General features: G+C 40.4%; 1 protein-coding gene across 5 annotated transcripts in view; it reads left to right on the top strand.

Annotated features, from left to right (window-relative positions):
- Positions 1-445: 445 nt before the first annotated feature.
- The window catches only part of Abcb4 (ATP binding cassette subfamily B member 4), a 56,408-nt gene continuing 37,433 nt past the window's right edge, over positions 446-19,420 (top strand). The window contains exons 1-9 of one of the 5 annotated variants that reach the window (XM_055612750.1): positions 446-594; positions 768-859; positions 3,261-3,315; positions 6,181-6,331; positions 12,093-12,150; positions 13,441-13,632; positions 15,093-15,264; positions 16,566-16,690; positions 19,105-19,276. In XM_055612750.1, coding sequence (XP_055468725.1) covers positions 774-859; positions 3,261-3,315; positions 6,181-6,331; positions 12,093-12,150; positions 13,441-13,632; positions 15,093-15,264; positions 16,566-16,690; positions 19,105-19,276 — 1,011 coding nt within the window. In that variant the 5' untranslated portion in view covers positions 446-594; positions 768-773. Of the gene's footprint in view, positions 595-767; positions 860-3,260; positions 3,316-6,180; positions 6,332-12,092; positions 12,151-13,440; positions 13,633-13,867; positions 14,005-15,092; positions 15,265-16,565; positions 16,691-19,104; positions 19,277-19,420 lie in introns of those variants that run through there. The other 4 variants (XM_055612746.1, XM_055612747.1, XM_055612749.1 and 1 more) reach the window with 4 other exon arrangements.

The raw sequence follows: 19,420 nt of genomic DNA, 5'->3' as shown, positions 1-19,420 counted from the left end.
GCGTCTGTAAACGCGCCCCGCGGAGTGTGTTCGTCTTCTCCAAAGAGCATATGGTGAAGACGCTGGGCCGGACCTGCTAAATCCTGGGCTTCCAGGATGTTCGTTGGGTACGGTGCCATAGACTATAGCTGAGGATGGACAAGTGGAGAGAGACCTTGCTACTCCTACTGAGCTCTCCGGACGCCCGATGGCTGAACCTGTGGAAACTGCCTCCCCAGCGGGTCCCCAAAGAAAACTCGGCGTGGCCGGAGGCGTGACAGTCCCTTAGGGGCCCCGCGGCCCGCCAGGAGAGGCACCGGGAGGGCTTATCGGCCGCAGCTGGTGCTGCGCTGCGGGCGCCTGGCAGCTCGCCCGGGTGGGCGGCGGCGGAGACGCGCGCCCCCGGCGGCGAGGGCGACGCGCCGGCGGCTCCGGGGCCTGCAGTGCCGGCGGGCTTGCGGGAGCTCTCCTGCGGGCCCGGGCCCTCGCCCCCCGCCGCAGCGGGAGGCGTCGCCGGGGCCGGACGCGTGTGGGTGGGAGGCGGGGACGAGCCGCGGCGGGCAAAGTCCAGGTCTGCACGCCACCGGCTGCGGCAGACACGCGCGCGAAGTCCAGGTGAGCGGAGGACCAGGCGGGAGACCCGGGGCGGTGGGAGGGCAGCTGCCGGGGGACCCACTCGTGCGCCCGGCTCTGCGCCTGCCGGCCGGAGTCTCCCGAAGCCTGGAGGCCCCTCTCTCCCGGGAGCTGGGCCGTGTGCACTTGGAGCTGAGGCTGTGGTTTCTCCCCAGGCTGAGATGGATCTTGAGGCAGCAAGGAACGGAACAGCGCGGCGCCCCGGGACGGTGGATGGAGACTTTGAACTAGGCAGCCTCAGCATCAGGTATACAGGGCCACAGAACCGCTGGGTTTTCCGTTACACCTGAGTCCTGGAAAGAAGCTGAGAAAATCGGCTGGTCCCTAGGGCCTTTGGGAAAGTTTTAAGGTCTTAAGTAGCCTTGAGGAATGTCTCCCGGGCTTCTTTTGGAACGGGTTCGGAGAGAAGAGGCTGTCTTCCAAAGTGTTTCCCTGCCAGGGGCATGGGTGATTTGATGAATGCTGGGCGTTGTGTAACGTTGGTTGTATTTTCATAAAGTAAGCGTTTGCAGATAACTGTCTTTATACATCGTTTGGCTAGAACTTCAGAAGTCTGCTGTTGATGGCTGTGCTTTTGAACTAGGGGAGTGAAGCAAGACTTCCCCTTCTCCCCTCATTTCTCTGTTCCAGTCCTTCCCCTCCTCCCAACTGTAGACCCCCCCACTTCTCCCCCCTGGGGGGGGGGTGACATGGAGAGCAACCTCATTCTTCCCTAACTTCTGTTTCCAAATCAGTTTTTGTTCAAGTGCAAGTGGGGAGACCGCGGTGCTTCCTCTGCCAGGGAATCGTTCTTCCTCCCCTGACTCCGGCTTGGGTCTCCTCCAGGCCCAGTGAAGCACACATACAAGCTTTTGTCAGGCAGAAGGGCCCGGTCAAGTGTGTGTGTGTTTCCTCTTTCGTTGTGGGGACACTGAATCAGTTTCATCCTCAGCTTCAAATAGTTCATGAGGCTATTACAGTCTCCGAGTTCATGCTAGGGCACCCAGAACTAACTGATGTGTGTCATGGAGTTGTCATCTAGAGCAACAAATTTATCAGGTTCTGTAGTTGCTCTTCAAGCTGCAAGGGGGCCTGATTAGCCAACTGAAAATATGCCTATCTGGTGCTTAAATTGAAGCGTTACTTGTGTTAATTTGTTAGCACAGTGACCTCGCCCTGTTCGTTCTCAGAATCGTGGTATTTTATTCACAGAAATTTTAGGTTTGGCCATATAGAATTACAAAGAAAAAAAAAAAACCTTATGGATGGTGTTACTTCTAATAGAAAAATGTGGTTTTGTCATCTGGCAATTTAGACTGGGCATGACTGCAAATCTATTAATAGATGGCATTTTGAGGAAGAAGGCTATTTATGTGTATACTGGCTAAGCATACAGACTAGTGTCAGAAGGAGCAGTCCCTGCAAAAGGTGTAGCAGGAAGGATCTCAGGGGAAGCTTACAGCCCGTGGTTGGAAAGAAGGAAACAGCTTAAAACAGAGATACAGAAAGTTAAGACTAACTTGATATGGTAAGATTAAGACATGAAATATGAGGCTAATATTTATATAATCATACCAAGGACTATACATTCAAGGAAAGCAATGCCCACTTCTGTTTTGTAGAGCAAATTGAGGGGGGGATATGTGTCTTCCAAACATGGCACATATGTGCCTGTGGCACATTCTTTTATACATATTTAGTGGCAAATGTCCATCTGTTGAAAGGTACCAAGTGTGAAGAAAATTTAATGAAGATTGAGCAAATTGGGAGAACCCAGCAGAAATATTTATCAGTTGTAGGTAGTGTGGACAGGTGGGTCTTATTTTGAAGCCAATTACTGAGAAAATACTAGAAGGAAATGAGCTGAGAGAGCCATGGGTATTTGGGGAATCGTCTTCCTGGCAGTAATAACTTAAAGCAAGAAGACCCTGAGATTGGAACTATATTTGTTGTCGTCACAGAACAACAGGGAAGCCAGGTGGACCAGTCTGTTTAGGGTAAGCAAGGCTAGGAGATGTGTTCTATGAAGGTACTCGCAGGGCTTGCCGACTCAGCAGCCAATATAAAGGTTTTGATTTCACTCTGAAGAAAAGAGGAGCCATGCTTATTGCCTGAGTAGGGAAGCAGCTTGAGTTTCTAAACAATTATATTGGCCACAGGTTGCCAAAACACTAAAACAAATATAAATGGAAGTGGAGTGAGGGAGGTTACAGAGGAGGCTATTCTCATGGCCACGTAGCAAGAAAAATGGGGGAAAATGATTGAATCTTAGATGTATCTTGACTGCAAAAAAAAAAAAAAAAGTATTTCCTGAAACTGTTCCCCACATCATTCAAAGGAGAAATCTCCCTATAGGTCAACTTGTACTTTTCTTAGAGAAAGAATAATTTAAGTGATTTGATAAACATTATTAATATACGCATCTTCTCTTGGTGGTTAGCTCTGTATGGCTGGTGACGATTTCTCATGTATCCATACGTCCTTCTGGTACCTTGGACAGTTACCTTTGTACTTGAAGGCTGCCTTGCAGTGTTTATGAAGCCAGATAATTTTGACAAGGGTAGTGTTCTCATATTTAAAAATGTTATGATTCAAAACCATAGCTACTAAGATCTATATTCAATTGATTGTTCATAACAGTTTTAAACTTGAGCAATTATATTTTACAGTAACCAAGGCAGGGAAAAAAAGAAGAAAGTGAACTTAATTGGACCGTTGACACTGGTAAGCTATGAAACACTAAATGGGAATGATCTTGCCTTTCATTCAAATCTGGGGACTTGAGTCAAGAGCCTGTGAGCAAGCGCTTTAAGTATGTCTTACTTAGGTATCACTGGGTTATCCCTGCTGTAGCCATAGTCTGGCTAATTGTAAACAGTGGCCTCAAATCACAACATTGATGAAGATGGGTGGGAGGGTAAGCTGGCTACATAGGGAAATAAAACAAAAATGAAGCATGTTAGAAATACCATGGAAATCCACTGACTTCAGGAAAAAGTCTTGCTTCATAAAACCCTGTCTGTACCCATCCCAGAAAAAACAAACAAACAAACAAACACTTAAAACAAGAAATCTACAAGTGCAATTATCTTACTAGAAAATCAGTTAAATTAGCATAATGATTACAGATTCTGATTCCATTTCAGACCATTTCCAGTGTTTTCTGAGGGTACAAAGCAAGCCAACCTGTTTTTGGAATAAATCAAATCTGTTTTCATTTGTAATGTGTCTCTGAGAGGCAGGCCAAGAAAGTGTTTGCCTGCTTTGGGTGAATGTGATGTGTTTCAAATGGACAGCCTTTGACAGTAAAAATAATAATGATAATAATAATTGCATGCCAATCGAAGCCACCAAGTTAGAAAGCAAACGGACAAAAAAGGCATCAAAACATCTGTACATGACTACACATTCCTCATGTCAATCCAAGGCTTGCTCACACTCTTTTTCTCCTACTATTTGTTTTTGTTTTAAACGTTTCAGTGAGAGTAACTTTTTATTCAGTTTCTATCGTGTTTGCACTTATGCTATATTGATTTGTCACAGACAATGGCCCAAGAGGTCAACATGGCGTGTGTCTGCTGTGTGTGAGCGCAGGTGTATAGAGCCGAAGGACATGTGTGTGTGTCGAGTGACAGTTTTGGGGAGATCTGTTCTCTTCTTTCAAAGCTGTTGGTTCTAGGAATCAAACTCAGGTTGTCAGTCTTGAGGAACAAATGCTGTTCCCTACCGAGCCATCTCACCAGCCTAGAAAGAGAATTTTATTTAGTGCTGCAGATAATATATTGTGAAATAATATGTAACTTTAATGCCCGTTTAGAAACTGTTTCCTACAGAAAACAGACAAACATATACTACAAAGTAGAATAATGGGTATTTTTATTTGCATTTAATAATTTCAGTTAAAATTTAATTTAAATTTGATCACTGTCCATCTGAGTAGATGTTTTTGTGTGGAAAGACTTCAGGACAAAACTGGTATAATAGGATTCGGAATATCTTGTTTTATTGAAAAAGCTCATTGAAAACAAATCTAGATTTACTTATGAAAGTCAGCTAATTTTCAAGTTGGCCTTAGAAACTTTAATTTAACTAACATAAGCATTAAAACCTTCTTCAGTGTCATATAATGTCCACTAAAGAAAAAAAAAAAAAAAAAAGGAACACCACAGGAAAATCCCACCGTGTGTCCTGATAGGAGGTTGAAAATACAAATGTTCTAACTCCCTTTGCTTAGGAGCCACTGGCAACAGACACCCTGAAGACTCGGGTTCTTCTGTAGCAGTTGGGATCCCTTTTACATTTGCTCCTGGTGCTTGTAGCTGTCTTTGTTTTAGTCTGAGCGCTTCCAGGTTCTGACCCTTCATTTTCTTTAGTCCTTTTGCTCTGCCCTGTGTGTTTGATAGTGGAATCTACCCCTGTTGCCCTTGGCCCCAGATGATCTCTGAAGCTCTTTGAGAACAGTTTGCAGTCATTCCGAGTCCCCACTGTGTGTTCCCTACCTACCTCATCCTCACTGAGTATTAACCAGTGTGAGCAAGCCTCGACCTTCAAAGATGAAGAGAGCATAAGGTTTAAAAAATGAGGGGAAATTTGAGAGACGGAGAGGAAGCTGAAAATAAAAATGTAATAACATTTAGAAGACAGAGGAGAAAGAACAAAGAGAAATCCATAGAGGACTCAATCAAAAATATTGAGCAAAAGGTGTAAATCGGAGAAGACTAAAAAGGACAGTGAGTCTTATGATGTGGTATTTGATTAGTAATTAGAAGTTGTATACTTTGGTGTGATAATTGGTCCCTACCCTGCTTGAGTATAGGTAGCACTAAATCCAAAAGTTTTGATAGTTTCTCCTCAACTGTAATGTGATCTTCCAGAAGCCTGCTGCGCTCTGTGTGTTTCTAAGCCATCTTTCACTTCGAGCCTAAAATCCCGACTTCCTCCACATTCCCTGATTTTTTTTTTTTTTCAGTTGATTCACTCTTATCTTTCAAGATGTTTTATGGGCAAGACTTCCTAAAGCCCAGACAGATAATCCATAACATTTTTCTTTTCTTTTTTTCCTTTTTCTTTTCTCTCTTTCTTTCTTTCTTTTTTTTTTTTTTTTTTGTTAATGAGCTCTTCATTACTGAACTGCTTTTAAAGGCTGGTTTCACCCTTTCAAAGGGATCTGGCCTCAAACTTTGAGGGTCTATTTGTTACTGTTTTTAATTCTACTGGAACAGCATTCTCTTCATGCTCTGAAGGATATGTTTCTGTATGTGAACTTAATGTCTGTCCCCAGCTCACTTTAATTCACCACACACAACTTCTGGGACATTAAACCATATTTCTAAATAAAGGTAAATATTTATTACCTTAATCATATTGTAAAAATCCACCCAAGTTAAGTACAAATTAAGTAGAATTAGGTTAATTTTTTTTTATGTACACATAAAATCATGAAATTAATCTGATAATTATCTGGATTGAAATTTATATAATCTCTAAAAAAAGCACATTTGCAACTGTGATAGTAGAACTAACTTGAAATAGAAATTCTCCAAGCATAAATTATTAAATGTAATCTCGTTTTATTTCCTTTTTTTTCAGTTCAGATACTCTGACTGGCAGGATAAATTGTTTATGTTTCTGGGCACCACCATGGCCATAGCTCACGGATCGGGTCTTCCTCTTATGATGATAGTGTTTGGAGAAATGACAGATAAGTTTGTAAATAATGCTGGGAACTTTTCCTTGCCAGGTAACTGTTTTTTTTTCTTTCTTTCTTCCTTTTTTTTTTTTTTTTTTTTAAACACACTGCCTTTATCTAACTGGGTAAAAGGTATTAGAAACTGGTTTTAATCTACGTCATCTGTTTATTTATTGATTTAGATATCTAGGTTCCCTAAATACCACAAAGGGAGTTGTGAAATATTTATAAAATGTCTTAAGTGCTCATTTAAATCTCCGAAAGTACACATGTGGTGTTTGACTTTTGAAACAGTAAGGGAATGCAGGAAACTTGGCACCTAAATAAAGCGAGACTATAGCATCGCCATGCAGTGCCTGTCCTCTAGTGATGACAGAGAGTGTCCCAGACACATCCTGTAGCATGGCAGCACTTCTTAGATGCAGTAACTTTTGTAGGCTTCTTTCTGAGTTATACCTTTTCCTCTCTTGCTCACTCTCATTTGAAAAATATCCATTTTCTTCACTTGATGTTTTGGGCAAACCAGACTACCTAGAACTTAATGTGACACTTTACTAAATAGCAATGACCTCAGTATGGATCTAAAGGAATGGAGTCACATGGGTCCATGTAACCTAAAAAAGGTCCCAGCCACACCATTGTGATAAGGAGCAGATGGACACACTTATTTTCATATTAGTTACATTTTAATCTACAAATATTCCCATGGTTTATTCCTAACCCAGAGGCTTTCTTCTTCCAAGAGACAATAAGGGTCTAGGTTGGAAAAAACAAAGTAAAGCTTTATTGGTACATAGATGATGGAATACAAATATAATAAAGGAAGAAGAGTTTCGTTGTAAATGTACCTGAGTAGAATAGCTAAACTCCATCATTTAGATATCATTCTATGTGCATTTTCATAGTTCACTGACTGAGAACTACATACCTAATTGCAACTGTTTAAAGAAAATGCGATTATTTGATTAATACAGCAGATATGTTTACATAACGCTGATAAATATAATGCCTTTCATAACCCCAGCAAAAATGTCCATAGTATGCTACTTGAGTTAAAACAGACTTACAACCCAGGCCTTTCTACCATCACAGCTAAAATCATGACCGTGTATAGAGCCTCCAGCATAAAGAATGGTGCTTTCTCGATGAGAAAAACTGTTTCAGATGGATATGGATTTTTGATGCTTGACCAGTGACCAAAAACCTTAACACAAATACTGTAAAGATAAGTTGAAATAGGACAAGATGGTTTTAATAACAGCTGGATAAGTTGAAATAAGACAAGGTCTCAGTAGAGGCTGGAGAGATGGCTCCTCAGTGAAGAGCATTTTGGCTATTGTTCAGTAGGACCTGGGCTCAGACCCCAGCACACACACATGGCAGCTTACCAGAGGGCTCCAGGGACACTTCACGCTTGTGATGTATAGACATACACATGCAGACAAAACACCTAAAATAAAAATAAACCTTTCTTTTAAAAAGAAAAAAGTAGAGCCTGATATGGTGTCGCACGCCTTTGGCCCCAGTGCTCAGGAGGCAGAGGCAGGTGGATCTCAGCGAGTTTGAGGGCCAGCCTGGTCTACATAATGGGTTTCAGAACAGCCAGGAATATGGAGCAAACAAAACAGACAAACAAAAGATACATACATAAACAAAAGAATTAAAAATTTAAAGTATTTAAGGAAGTGTAAGAGATAGAAAATTTTTATTTGTTTTCCTTTTATTTCATAGAGGGTCTTGATCTGTTACAATTTCATATCCATTGTACATTAGTTACTCACACACATACACGCACGCGTGGTACCCATAATGCAACATACCAACCAAAACTTAACTTCTACTTAGGGTTTATAAATTTATATTAATGTGGTGAGTACATACAATGGAATATTATTCAGCCTTTAAAAGGGGCAAATTTTGATGCATGATACAGCAATGGATGTACTTTGAGAACATTATGCTAAGTTAAACTAGTGGATACTGTATGAATTATCCACTTATACAGATTATCTAGAGTAGTTAAATTCATAGAAATAGGAAGTTGAATAGTATTAGGGACTGTGGGAGAGAGTCACAGAGAGCTACTGTTTAATGGGCATAGGGTAATTTTGCAAGGTAAAAACAGTTCTGAAGGTTGATTAGACAAAAATATGAAAATATTTAACACTATTAAACCGTATGCTTAAAATTGTCAAGATAGTACATTTCATCCTGTGTGTATTTTTATTACAGTTACATTAAAAAAAAATCAGCTTAAAGCAGTGCAATTTCTTTCTCATGAATGAATTTGCTTCTGGACCAAGCATCACAGCATTGTTTTTGTTTTTTCCAGAATAATGAAACTACTTATTTCTTTGGAGGTATTTGCTTGTTTTTTACTTGTGACAATGACGCAGTTCAGTGGCTTGGAAGTTGAATGTGGCAGAAAGCTACTTTGTGCTAAGGGCCAAGCTCAAGGTCCCTCTTACTGGGGTGGTGGACTCAAGAGAGTTAATAACTCTCTCACAGTATCCTCAATTATAAATGCTGACATTTTGACTCTTGACTCTGAAACCACAAGGTCCCAGGCTATCTTGTCTGTCACAAAGGATTTGTAATGGGAAGTCCCTTTAGTGATTCATTTCTAATAAGTAATTTCTAATTCCTTTCTAGTAATTACTTTCTTACACTTAATACTGTGAAACTAATATTCTGCTACATTCTCTTTGGAGAAAAATGAAGTCATCAATGAACTCACTTCAGTTTTAGAGTGCTGTATCGCTATGCTTAGCGACACAGAATTGAGCTAAAAACCATCGGGGTTGGGTACTTAGCTGAAGTCTCAGCTCATCGCACAGAGATTTCTTAAAAAATATGTTATTTACTAGTGGTTGGATTTTGGGCAACTAGACTTAATGGAAGCCAAGTGAGATGGAGTGTTAGAGGGAAAAAGATTTAAATTACGAAAGGCTCTGACAATGGCTTACTGTGAAGAGAGCCCGTCCTTGTCAGCAGTGTGAAGCTACTTCATGACAAGATTGTTCTCTCACAATGATTTGGTTGTGCGCAGGCTATGAATAAACATTTTTTACATCCAAAACCTTAAGAAGAGAGTCACAGAAAACAGTTCATCTGCGGAGTATCAAAGAGTTTGTTATTGTGTAGGACACTTCTGTGTGGCTATAACAACCTAGAAAACCCTGTGGGGAGGTTGCATGCTCGTGAGTTGCTTTGTGGTAGAGAAGACAAAAACATGTCTGGGCCCTGAATTACATTAACTGTCCATAATGCACAAACTGCCTGAACAAACACCATCTGTTTAGATGCTGGACAATTCCATGTGATAAAGAAATTCCTAGGCAGACTCTAGAAAAGCGAGTGCCAGTTTACTTCGAGAGTCTAATGTGATGATCAAGGCGCTCCCTGTATCCCTCAGTATCCCTGTTTATTGTTCATATCCTGCTCTCAACTGCTGAGTGACCTTGGTGGAATTGCTCAGCCACCCTAGTCTTTACTGTTTTAAAATAATGTTTGCAAGACGATCATGGATTGACTGATGGGATCAATAGGTTACTTATGGAAGGCATCTAGAAAACGCTGAATGATCAGTGATCAGTGGGGACAGTACTCAAAAAACTTGGAAATGACACAACCAGTCTCATTTTGTTTCACCATTTCTAGCAGAGGCAGATTTTATGAGATCGCTCTAAAAAGAAAAAGCCCCATCAAGTGTTTCTCATTTCTATGTTATGGAAGGGATCGGGTGAATCACCTGGGATACTTTTAAAAGACTTGTCATTCTAAATCAGCGAGACAGGCTGGTGTAATTGGGCTTGGGTAAGGTCTAGAAAGTACTTTATTTTCAGAGTTCTCAATAACTTTTAGAAGCCCAGACTAGGTGATCACCTAGGGCTGATTATAAGGCACACATTTTAAGTGGTATCTGACAGCACCGGGTCCAGGCTCTTTTGACTTTTCTGGGAGCCCCCTTTGTCCTACTGCGTACAGGCACCAGGGACATTGGCTCTTCTGCCAGCCCTGAGGTGAAGTTCTCACCCAGAATTCTATTGGTCTTCTTGTCCTGGGGACTCTTGGGAGGTGCAGGTAGGATCAGAGATGCTCAAGACTCATATTTCCCAGCGGGGAAAGGGGTGTCACCTTGAGTTGTGCTATCTTTGTGGAGAGATTTTAAAGGTGTCAGGTAGAGTTCGGAACAGATGAAAATGTAAGGTTTCACTTAATTTCTAAATTCGGGGGAGGGGGGAATACCTAGTGATTCCTGCAAATATCATGGCTTCCAAACAGCTTATCCAGACATAGTGCAATTCTCCATGTTAAGAACTCAGGAAGGAACTGAACTCATTTCAGAACTGAAATGGCATGATGAGAAGAGAATAAAGGGATTCCTTAAAGAGTCAACAGCTGGTCTTTCACGTCAGTAGGGGGAGAAAATGCAGTAGCCAGGACTGCACTCCTGGCAATTGACCCTGACACGGTTTAAGTTTAAAATAAATTTGAACCTTTTATCTTCCTTTGGAGAAAGATAAGAAGGGCACACAGCTACACAGCAGCAAAAACATGACCCCATTTGCACAGGATAAAAGGGTAAAGAAAGAACGTTTCCTCTCCTAGAACCCAGGAGAATGGGAAGTGCCTGCCCTTAACTGGCTCCACAATGCTTCAAGGTTATTTTATACCGTTATTTCATAAATGCTGTAAATAGATGGTGTTTACTTTTCCCCTTCACTTTGTGTTTTTTTTTTAAAGAGGAAATAAGTCACCACCACATGGATCAATCAGCAGAGTGTGATATGAGAACAAAGGGCATACTGCCCAGTACCACAGATTTGCTACCTGCTAGCTGTGTTTGTAGACGTGTTGATTTCTCTCTGCTTCGGTTTCCTTGTCCATAAAGTAACCCTTTTTGAAATATTCTTACCTTGTAATGTTGTCACGGAAGTTAAATGAATGTAAAGTGTTCAGAACAGAGCCTGGCATGTAATGAATATTTGAAGACTAGTAATTGTCATTCAAGCATGACAACCAAGAAAGCCTTGCTGATGTGTTTTTTTTTTTTTAAATCACACTAGCTCACATTAATTAGTATGGTCCTTTTCAATTAATGCTGCCTGAAGCACACATATCCAGCACACTTAGTGCCGTTATTAAGAAAGATGCATTGTGGGCTTGACTAATTAGCAGAGTTCCGACGGCTTATTTTTGACACAACACTCAGTTGCGTTTTTCTCCCTGTCTGTAATTTTCTTCTTCTGCAATGGAAGTAATCTGATCTCTCCCTTACTTTTGTCATTGGGAAGCATATAAGAAAAAAAAAAAAGCATAGAAGGAAAATTACAAAAGCAAGTCTTTTGAATCACTAAGAACATAGCAGAGAAGTCTTTTGAATCACTGAGAAGATAGCAGTATCTACCAAATCTCATAGTTTCCATTCTGGCCTATTGATTGATTGATTGATTGATTGCCTCCTCTGCCTTCAGTGTATTGAGAGGCACCTCTGCATCTCCACCGTTGATCACCTGTTTGACTCTTCCTTAGGAAGCTGCCTTGCCACAGACCCAAGAGTGTGGGGATAGGGTAGAACCAAGAGATGGGCCTCCCCCATCTGGACCTAAACACTTGGATCTGTGTTTCAGTGAACTGAAAAGAACCCGTGGGTGTAAAAGAAAAAAAAAAGTTTTCTCTGAGGGGTTGAACTGCAGCATCTTCTATATATTATTCACAGAGTGACATTCTTGACAGATTTTTTTTTAAATCTAGCAATTCCTATTAATAGTCCTTGTTTTAAAAAATGTGCTTTTTTATTATTATTTAGTGAATTTTTCGTTGTCAATGCTAAATCCAGGAAGAATTCTGGAAGAAGAAATGACGAGGTAATTTATGATTGTGTATATATTATGTACTACTTTTAACATTCCATTTAAAAATGATCTCATACCACAGGGCTGTGAGAATATATAAAACACCTCATTTCTTTCCTGAGCTCTACCTACTCTTATCATTTGTGCCCTAGCCCCCAGTTTTAGGAAAGTTGTTTTTCTTCTGACCCTTCACTTGCATAGAAAGCAATAGAGATTCTTTTAAATAACTGATGTAATTATCATTTTTGAGAAAATTAATAAATAAAATTAATAAATAAAGGTAGTTTTCTACTACCTTTATTCCCATTTTGTCACTTTGATTTCAGTACAGTCATTGATGGCATCCACATTCTTCCAGCCTTCCTGACAGAAACCTCAAAAGCCTGTAGCACAACGTTTTGAATGTGGTTGCTCTCTGCACACTAAAGCATATCTGAAAGGCTAATTGAAAATAGTTTGCAAAATTAGATTAAAGACAGATTTTGGATCATTGAAATGGAATTTATTATTTTAAAAGATACTTTCTACTCAATTACTTAAACTTTTGCTCCAAACCAATTTGAATTTATTGAGTTTTTATAAAATTTATTAAAAATTTAAGCCTGTCAAATGGGATGATCTCGTTATTTTTTTTTAATTAAAAATATGGATAATTTTACACAAAGAACCATTTTAGATGTGTTGCATGTTTACTGCTGTTTGCTATGTGACAGTGGTAGAGGCATTTTCAGAATAAGTATACAAGCCCAAGGGAGGCAGAGGCAGTCAGATCACTGTGAGTTTGAGGCCAGCCTGGTGTACATAGTGAGTCCTGGGCAGCCAATGATAGACAGAGGAACCAAAGCGAACAAACAAAAAGTATACAAGGCCAGGCTACTGTGATGACAAACCGTCATCAATTTAAAATGAACCACTGGCACCATTTTCGTGTAGTTAATCACAGGACTTTATGTGTTTTCTTTGTTCCATATTTCAGGTAAAGACTTTTCTGTTATAGGGCATTCATGCTGCCATTTAGAAGAGAGAAACATTGATGTGTATTTGCGATAATCTCCTCCATGTTTATGATCTATTTAGCAAATTGAGTTAATTTCCAATTCTGATTTTTTTTCCAAGAGCCTGTCTAGCTAGCATGGAGGCGTGTACCTGATATCTTAGCCCTTGGGAAGCCCAGGCAGAAGGGTCAGAGGCCTGTATCAATCTGGGCTACAGAATGAGTTCAAGGCAATCCTGAGCTACACAAGGTGACCCTGCCTCAAAACCAAACAAATAGATGAGAGAGCCCTCCCAATTATTTTCCAGATATGCATACTACTACTCGGGACTAGGTGGTGGAGTTCTTGTCACTGCCTATATCCAAGTTTCATTCTGGACTTTGGCAGCTGGCCGACAAATAAAGAAAATCAGGCAAAAATTTTTTCATGCCATCCTCCGACAAGAAATGGGCTGGTTCGACATCCAAGACACCACTGAACTCAACACACGGCTGACAGAGTAAGTACATTGTTAATGTCACACTTTGATGAGGAAGGGAAGCAGTGTGTGAGAACAGTCAAAGGAAGGAAGATTTGAGACAATATTAAATTACTACTTTTGGCATTAGATATGAATTGAGTGTATATCTGATAGTCATTTCTTGAAGACTCTAGAGTTTATGCCACATCATAGTTTTCATTTATGTTAGAGTTTTTTTTTTTTCTTTCTCTCCCTAATTATCTAGTAAGTCCATTTGAGGACTAAGTGCATGCTTTGTGCCCACTTATCTTTCATGGAGCTTCCTACGGGCGTGACAGGTGCTAGACCCTAAATAAAGATGGTTGAACGGGTGAGCAAATGGTTGCCTTAATTGCAAAGAGACTTGCTTTGGTAAGCGTTGATGCTTCACTTATTTAACAAATACCAAGGGCTAATTACATGCTAAGGATCTTCCTAGGGGCTTGAATATGAGCAAAACAAGCAAGCAGCTCTGCCTCTGGGGGGTTTTGTTCCAGTAGGGGGAGATGGATGATAAACATTTCCTGACTGGCATGCTGGCATATGAGCAGATGAGGTGGGGGAGGTGGGAGGGTAGGGAGAAGGAGAGAAGGTCTGGATGTTTAGGGCCTTCATGCCTTACCAAGGGTTTTAGCTTTCACTCTGAAATTAATGGCGGCCACGGGCAAGTGTGAGCTGATGTAATACTGAGGCTTCCTTTCTTCTGATGGTCACAGTTCAGTCATACTGGTAGTGAGAACACAGCTAGCAAGGACACAGGCTGAATACCTCTTATTTGAGATGCTTGGAACCAGGAGTTGGTTCTGAGACGTGGGCTTTTTGGACTTTGACATGTCTGTATACCCTTTGCCAATGGAGCACTCTTAAATGGAAAAGTACGAATTTCATTTTTTAGCATCAACACAGTGCTCGCCGCGCTTTATGAAGCTTCCTGTGCTGGCTGTGGCAGCTCACATCTCTAACCCCAGCATTCCAGGGCGATGAGCTGTAGGATGCTGAGAGAGACCCGTCAAAGATTCAAAACAAGCCTCGGCTACATAGCGAGACCTTGTCTCAAAAAGAAAACAAGGAAGTAGGGAGGGAAAGAGAAGTATATATATTTATTTTAACTCTAGAGGCATATGTTCAATTAAGAATAGGACTTTTATTTTTTTGTAATACCTTTCCTAATTCCTTCTCTTGAACAAATTGATTCATGTCCATAGTGTTAATGCTTCTGTAACAGCATTAACTAATTTCATAGTATCAGCTTCAGTGGCATTAACTTCTTAGAAGCAGGAACTAATCCTGAGTTTCCTCTGTGTAGTATTTTCATGGGAAAACATCCAAGAGGCTAAGACTCTGAAAGGCTTACAGTAGGCTTGGCATGTTTTTCTTGTCTATGCGTCTATTGAATGTCTATTTCACCTTTCTGACTGAAGACCACTGACCTGTAACCACTTAGGTGTGATCTTTTTTAGTGACATCTCCAAAATCAGTGAAGGAATTGGTGACAAGGTTGGAATGTTCTTTCAAGCAATAGCCACGTTTTTTGCAGGATTTATAGTGGGGTTCATCAGAGGATGGAAGCTCACACTCGTGATCATGGCCATCAGCCCCATCCTGGGGCTCTCCACAGCTGTTTGGGCAAAGGTCTGTGAAACCCTGACATTCTCATGTGTGCTAACCCACAGAGACAATTGCTGTGTATACGCAGAATGCTACTGCCTGTTCAGATATGTGCTCGGTGTCTGTGGGAGCCACGTCCAGGGGTATTTCATTCACATAGAGGTTTAGTACAAAAAATTAATGTTTTATATGACCCCAAATTCGACAGCTCTTGCCTTAATCACCGTTCTTAATCTCACGGTTATCTCTTTGAGTAAATCTTCTGATGTATATGAAATCACATGTATGGTTATAGTTTTATTTAAGAAAACACAATTTTAAACCATAGTCCTCCAAATGATTGAATGAATATGAAAGTTTTAAAAGGGGGAAGAGTATTGTTCACTATAAGAATTATATCACATTCTACAAATTTTTATATAAATTGTATATGATACATATGTAAAATCATATTTATTTGAACCAATATTTCAGAGTTGAATTTTTACTGGCTATTTTTGCACAATCTCAGGTTGATGATTCCCTTAGTTAACTGCTTGTATCTCTTTTGATTTCTTTTCTCCCATGCCATCTTGTTTAACCATCCTATTTTCTAGTAAAATTACCATGAATAAGTTTGAAAGTATCATTTTCATCATGATTAAAAATTGTGACATAGGGCTGGGGAGATACCTCAGCCAATAAAGGACTTACCTTGCAAGAATGAAAATTGGACTTAGATCCCCAGAATGCAAATTTTAAAAAATTCCCAGGTTTGGTGTTACAAGTAGATAAGGTCAGTGCTGGGGAGGCAGAGATAGGCAGGTCCTTGGCGATGGTTGTTGAACTGGTCTAACCTAAGTAGTGAGCTCCAGGCCAGTGAGAGACTATCTTTAAGAAAGGTGAATACTCAGCATGGAATAAAATGTAGTATTGAAACAATTTTTACCATTAATATTTTTATATACATGCATTTACATACATGGCTATGTATGCATGTTATAAACACACACAAATTATGACATGATAAAGGAAAAGTAAAATTAATCCTTCCAAGGTATAAGGTTTTGTTTTCTCTAAATTCAAACTAACAGATAAAGTTTTGAGAGATATGGAACTTGGCATGATTCCCAAATGCACTATTTACAGGATTTTTGTCCTGTTTTCCTTTCCCTGATGACTGGGGTAGCTCAGATCTAGCCTTTATAGGAGGTCCACTGTGAGAGCTGACTTTAACGCTGTAGAGCACAGGGTTTGGATGGGAAAATGGATGTTGAAGCGTTGTGCAGACTGCCTTTTATCCTTTCTCCCGATGCAAACGTCATGACTGTTTCTCTTCTGCACAGATACTCTCAACATTTAGTGACAAAGAACTAGCTGCCTATGCAAAAGCAGGTGCTGTGGCTGAAGAGGCCCTGGGAGCCATCAGGACTGTGATAGCTTTCGGGGGCCAGAACAGAGAGCTAGAAAGGTCAGGAAGTTTCTTTGTCTGGTGGTTCAAAGAACCCACGTTAAATGGCTTTGTTCATTCTGTTGTGGTATGTGTTTGCTACTCTCTCGTTCCTAACAGTAACCCTTTGCCCACGTGCTACAAGCACCTCACTGCAGGCTCTGGCTTTTCAGGTTTGAACTTTAGGTTTTCAGCCTCGTGTGTTTTTACAAACTCCATTAGAGGCCTGATCATACCTAAGGATCTGCTTCTCAGAGAAACGTTTTTCAATGCATAAAAGGACATGTGTAGGGTTAACAATTATACAAAAATACAGTTGCCAAGATACTCTTTACTTTTCCACTCCCTTAGTGGCTATGAACTGGAATACAGGAGAGAAAAACCTGAGATGTGGAGCTCCTGGTCACAATCCGGGGTTCTGGTGGCTGTGCGGGTGTCTATAAGAACAGGACAGAGCTTCCTGCCTGGCTTTCTGCCTCAATGACAGAAGCCTGTCTCCATGGCCATGTGCTTGAGGACATGGGAAAATGCTAAAAAAAGAAAATAATATAAATATATATGTATGTATATATAACACCACAAACAAACAGAAGCAATTTCATTGAGGTAGAATTGATAAAGGGCTGTACATATATCTCAATGTACGTATATCTCAATGAGTGTGGGCTATAAATAAGCATGTATAAATCATTAATGTTCTCGTTACAAATAATTTCCCCCAACGTAATTGAAGTAAGACCCCATATAAGTATCTTCTCTATGTGTGAGACTTTTAATTGTCCACAATTCTTTGACATACAGCCTCTGGGAATTCTCTACAAAGTTTCCAGTATTAAATGCAAAGCTTCTCCAATCCCTCCCCTTTCGTTTTCTGTTTTCCTGTCCTTCCTTTTTCCCTCTTCAAAGCCACCATGTTTCTGGTTCTCTAACCTCTTCCTTTTTTCTTTCTCACTGCTGCTTCCTGTACACAATAGCCCACACAGAGCACACTTAACCCTCAGTTGGACCTCAGGATGTCAGTGTAATCATGCCGCTCCATTACCCAAGTGAAGGTAATTACAGCATGCCCGCTCTCACTGGGGCATCGTGTCACATTGGGGCACCTGTCGGTCTTGCTGCTGCATTCACCTGGAAGCTCTCCCACCCAACAGTAACTACAGTGCTGGCTGTGGCACGCTGGCTGCCTCCTCAGACACTGCTCAGCTCGGTGAATGCAGCACTCACAGGGCAGGAAAGTCCCGGAAAGAACTGGGTGCTTAAAGCCAGTTAGAAAAGCCTTCCTGTGTGGCAGAATACGTTAAAAAACAAAAACAACAACTAATGAATTCTCATGCCTCATTTGGGTGAACTAAAGATGTACTGATGTTGCTAGGGAGTAAAACCCTAATTTATATGATATTTCCCTCCAGAATCTCATGTAAACCCATTAGATATTTTTTCCATAAATTTAGGGAGCCGACATTGACATTTCTACACTGTTTGAATCTAGCATGGGAGAGTATAATTAACTTTATGTAAAAAAAAAATTTAACTTGTTAAAATGGTTCTGGAGATTTGTAAAATTACTTATTTATTTATGGAAGCCAGCATTATGAACTTAAAATATTCAAATACTGTGATATTATTCAAGATTAAGATGTTGTAATAGGATAAACAACATATAAGAATGGTATGGTAGGGATAACAGGAACAAGAATTATTAAGTTTGCCAACATGTGCCCATCAGCGTACTAACTATACTTCATGATTATCTGTCAGCCTCATGGTTGTCTTCCTAAACAGGCTTTAGTTAGCAGAGCTGTTTCCTCCATTTCTCAGGCAATGAAATGAAAACAAACAAAAATGGAGAAAGACCCATATCTCTTGTAAGAACCACTTTCTAACCTTATACCTGGCTTGACAGCTTGATTTTTAAAAGATCAAAGCAAGGAAGCCCATGGCTTACAAATAAGAACATGCAAATTTTTTTGTCTCTTACCCAGAAGAGCAATGTGAGAAAGATTTTCTTTTCTGAGAGAGGAAAACATGAGTTTCCTGAGTTAAGAAGAACTATCTGGGGTGGCTTGTTTTTTTGTTTTTTGTTTTTTGTTTTTTGTTTTTTGTTTTCCTTTCCACCTTAATTTTGACTGGTAACAGCCAGATGCTTCGTATCTCAGGAGTAAGGCTTCAATGCTGGGACAGCCATGAGAATCCTAGCTGGTGTGGTAGAATTCAAAGGAGGTGAGCCGGACCAGCCAGGAGCAGGCCTAGGTCTGTTCTAGTGAGTACTAAGCCTGACCAATGTTAACTCCTAGGATATTGGGGCTCCCCAAGAGTTTGTTACCGTCATGGCTTTCATCCTTAACACCCCTCCCCCCACTGAATAGGGGGTGATTGCAGCTCAGGTTGTAAAGTGTTATTCTTGTTATAATATTCCCCTCTTCATTTTCTGGTAGGTATCAGAAACATTTAGAAAATGCCAAAAAAATTGGGATTAAAAAGGCTATCTCGGCAAACATTTCCATGGGCATTGCCTTCTTGTTAATATACGCATCCTATGCACTGGCCTTCTGGTATGGATCAACTCTGGTCATATCAAAAGAATATACTATTGGAAACGCCATGACAGTAAGTAGTACCTCTAAAATTTATGAGGAATCTGAATTTATCCTCCACCTGTCTTCTCTTTGTTTTTTAAAATATTTACTTTTAGTATTATTTTAAGGTGTGTGTGTGTGTGTGTGTGTGTGTGTGTGTGTGTGTGTGTGTGTG

The sequence above is a fragment of the Psammomys obesus genome, unplaced genomic scaffold (genome assembly GCF_907164565.1).
Source record: "Psammomys obesus unplaced genomic scaffold, mPsaObe1.curated_primary_1811, whole genome shotgun sequence".
Classification (NCBI taxonomy): Eukaryota; Metazoa; Chordata; class Mammalia; order Rodentia; family Muridae; genus Psammomys; species Psammomys obesus.
Note: the sequence above shows the minus strand (reverse complement) of the source record. Positions and strands in the feature narration are given on the sequence as shown.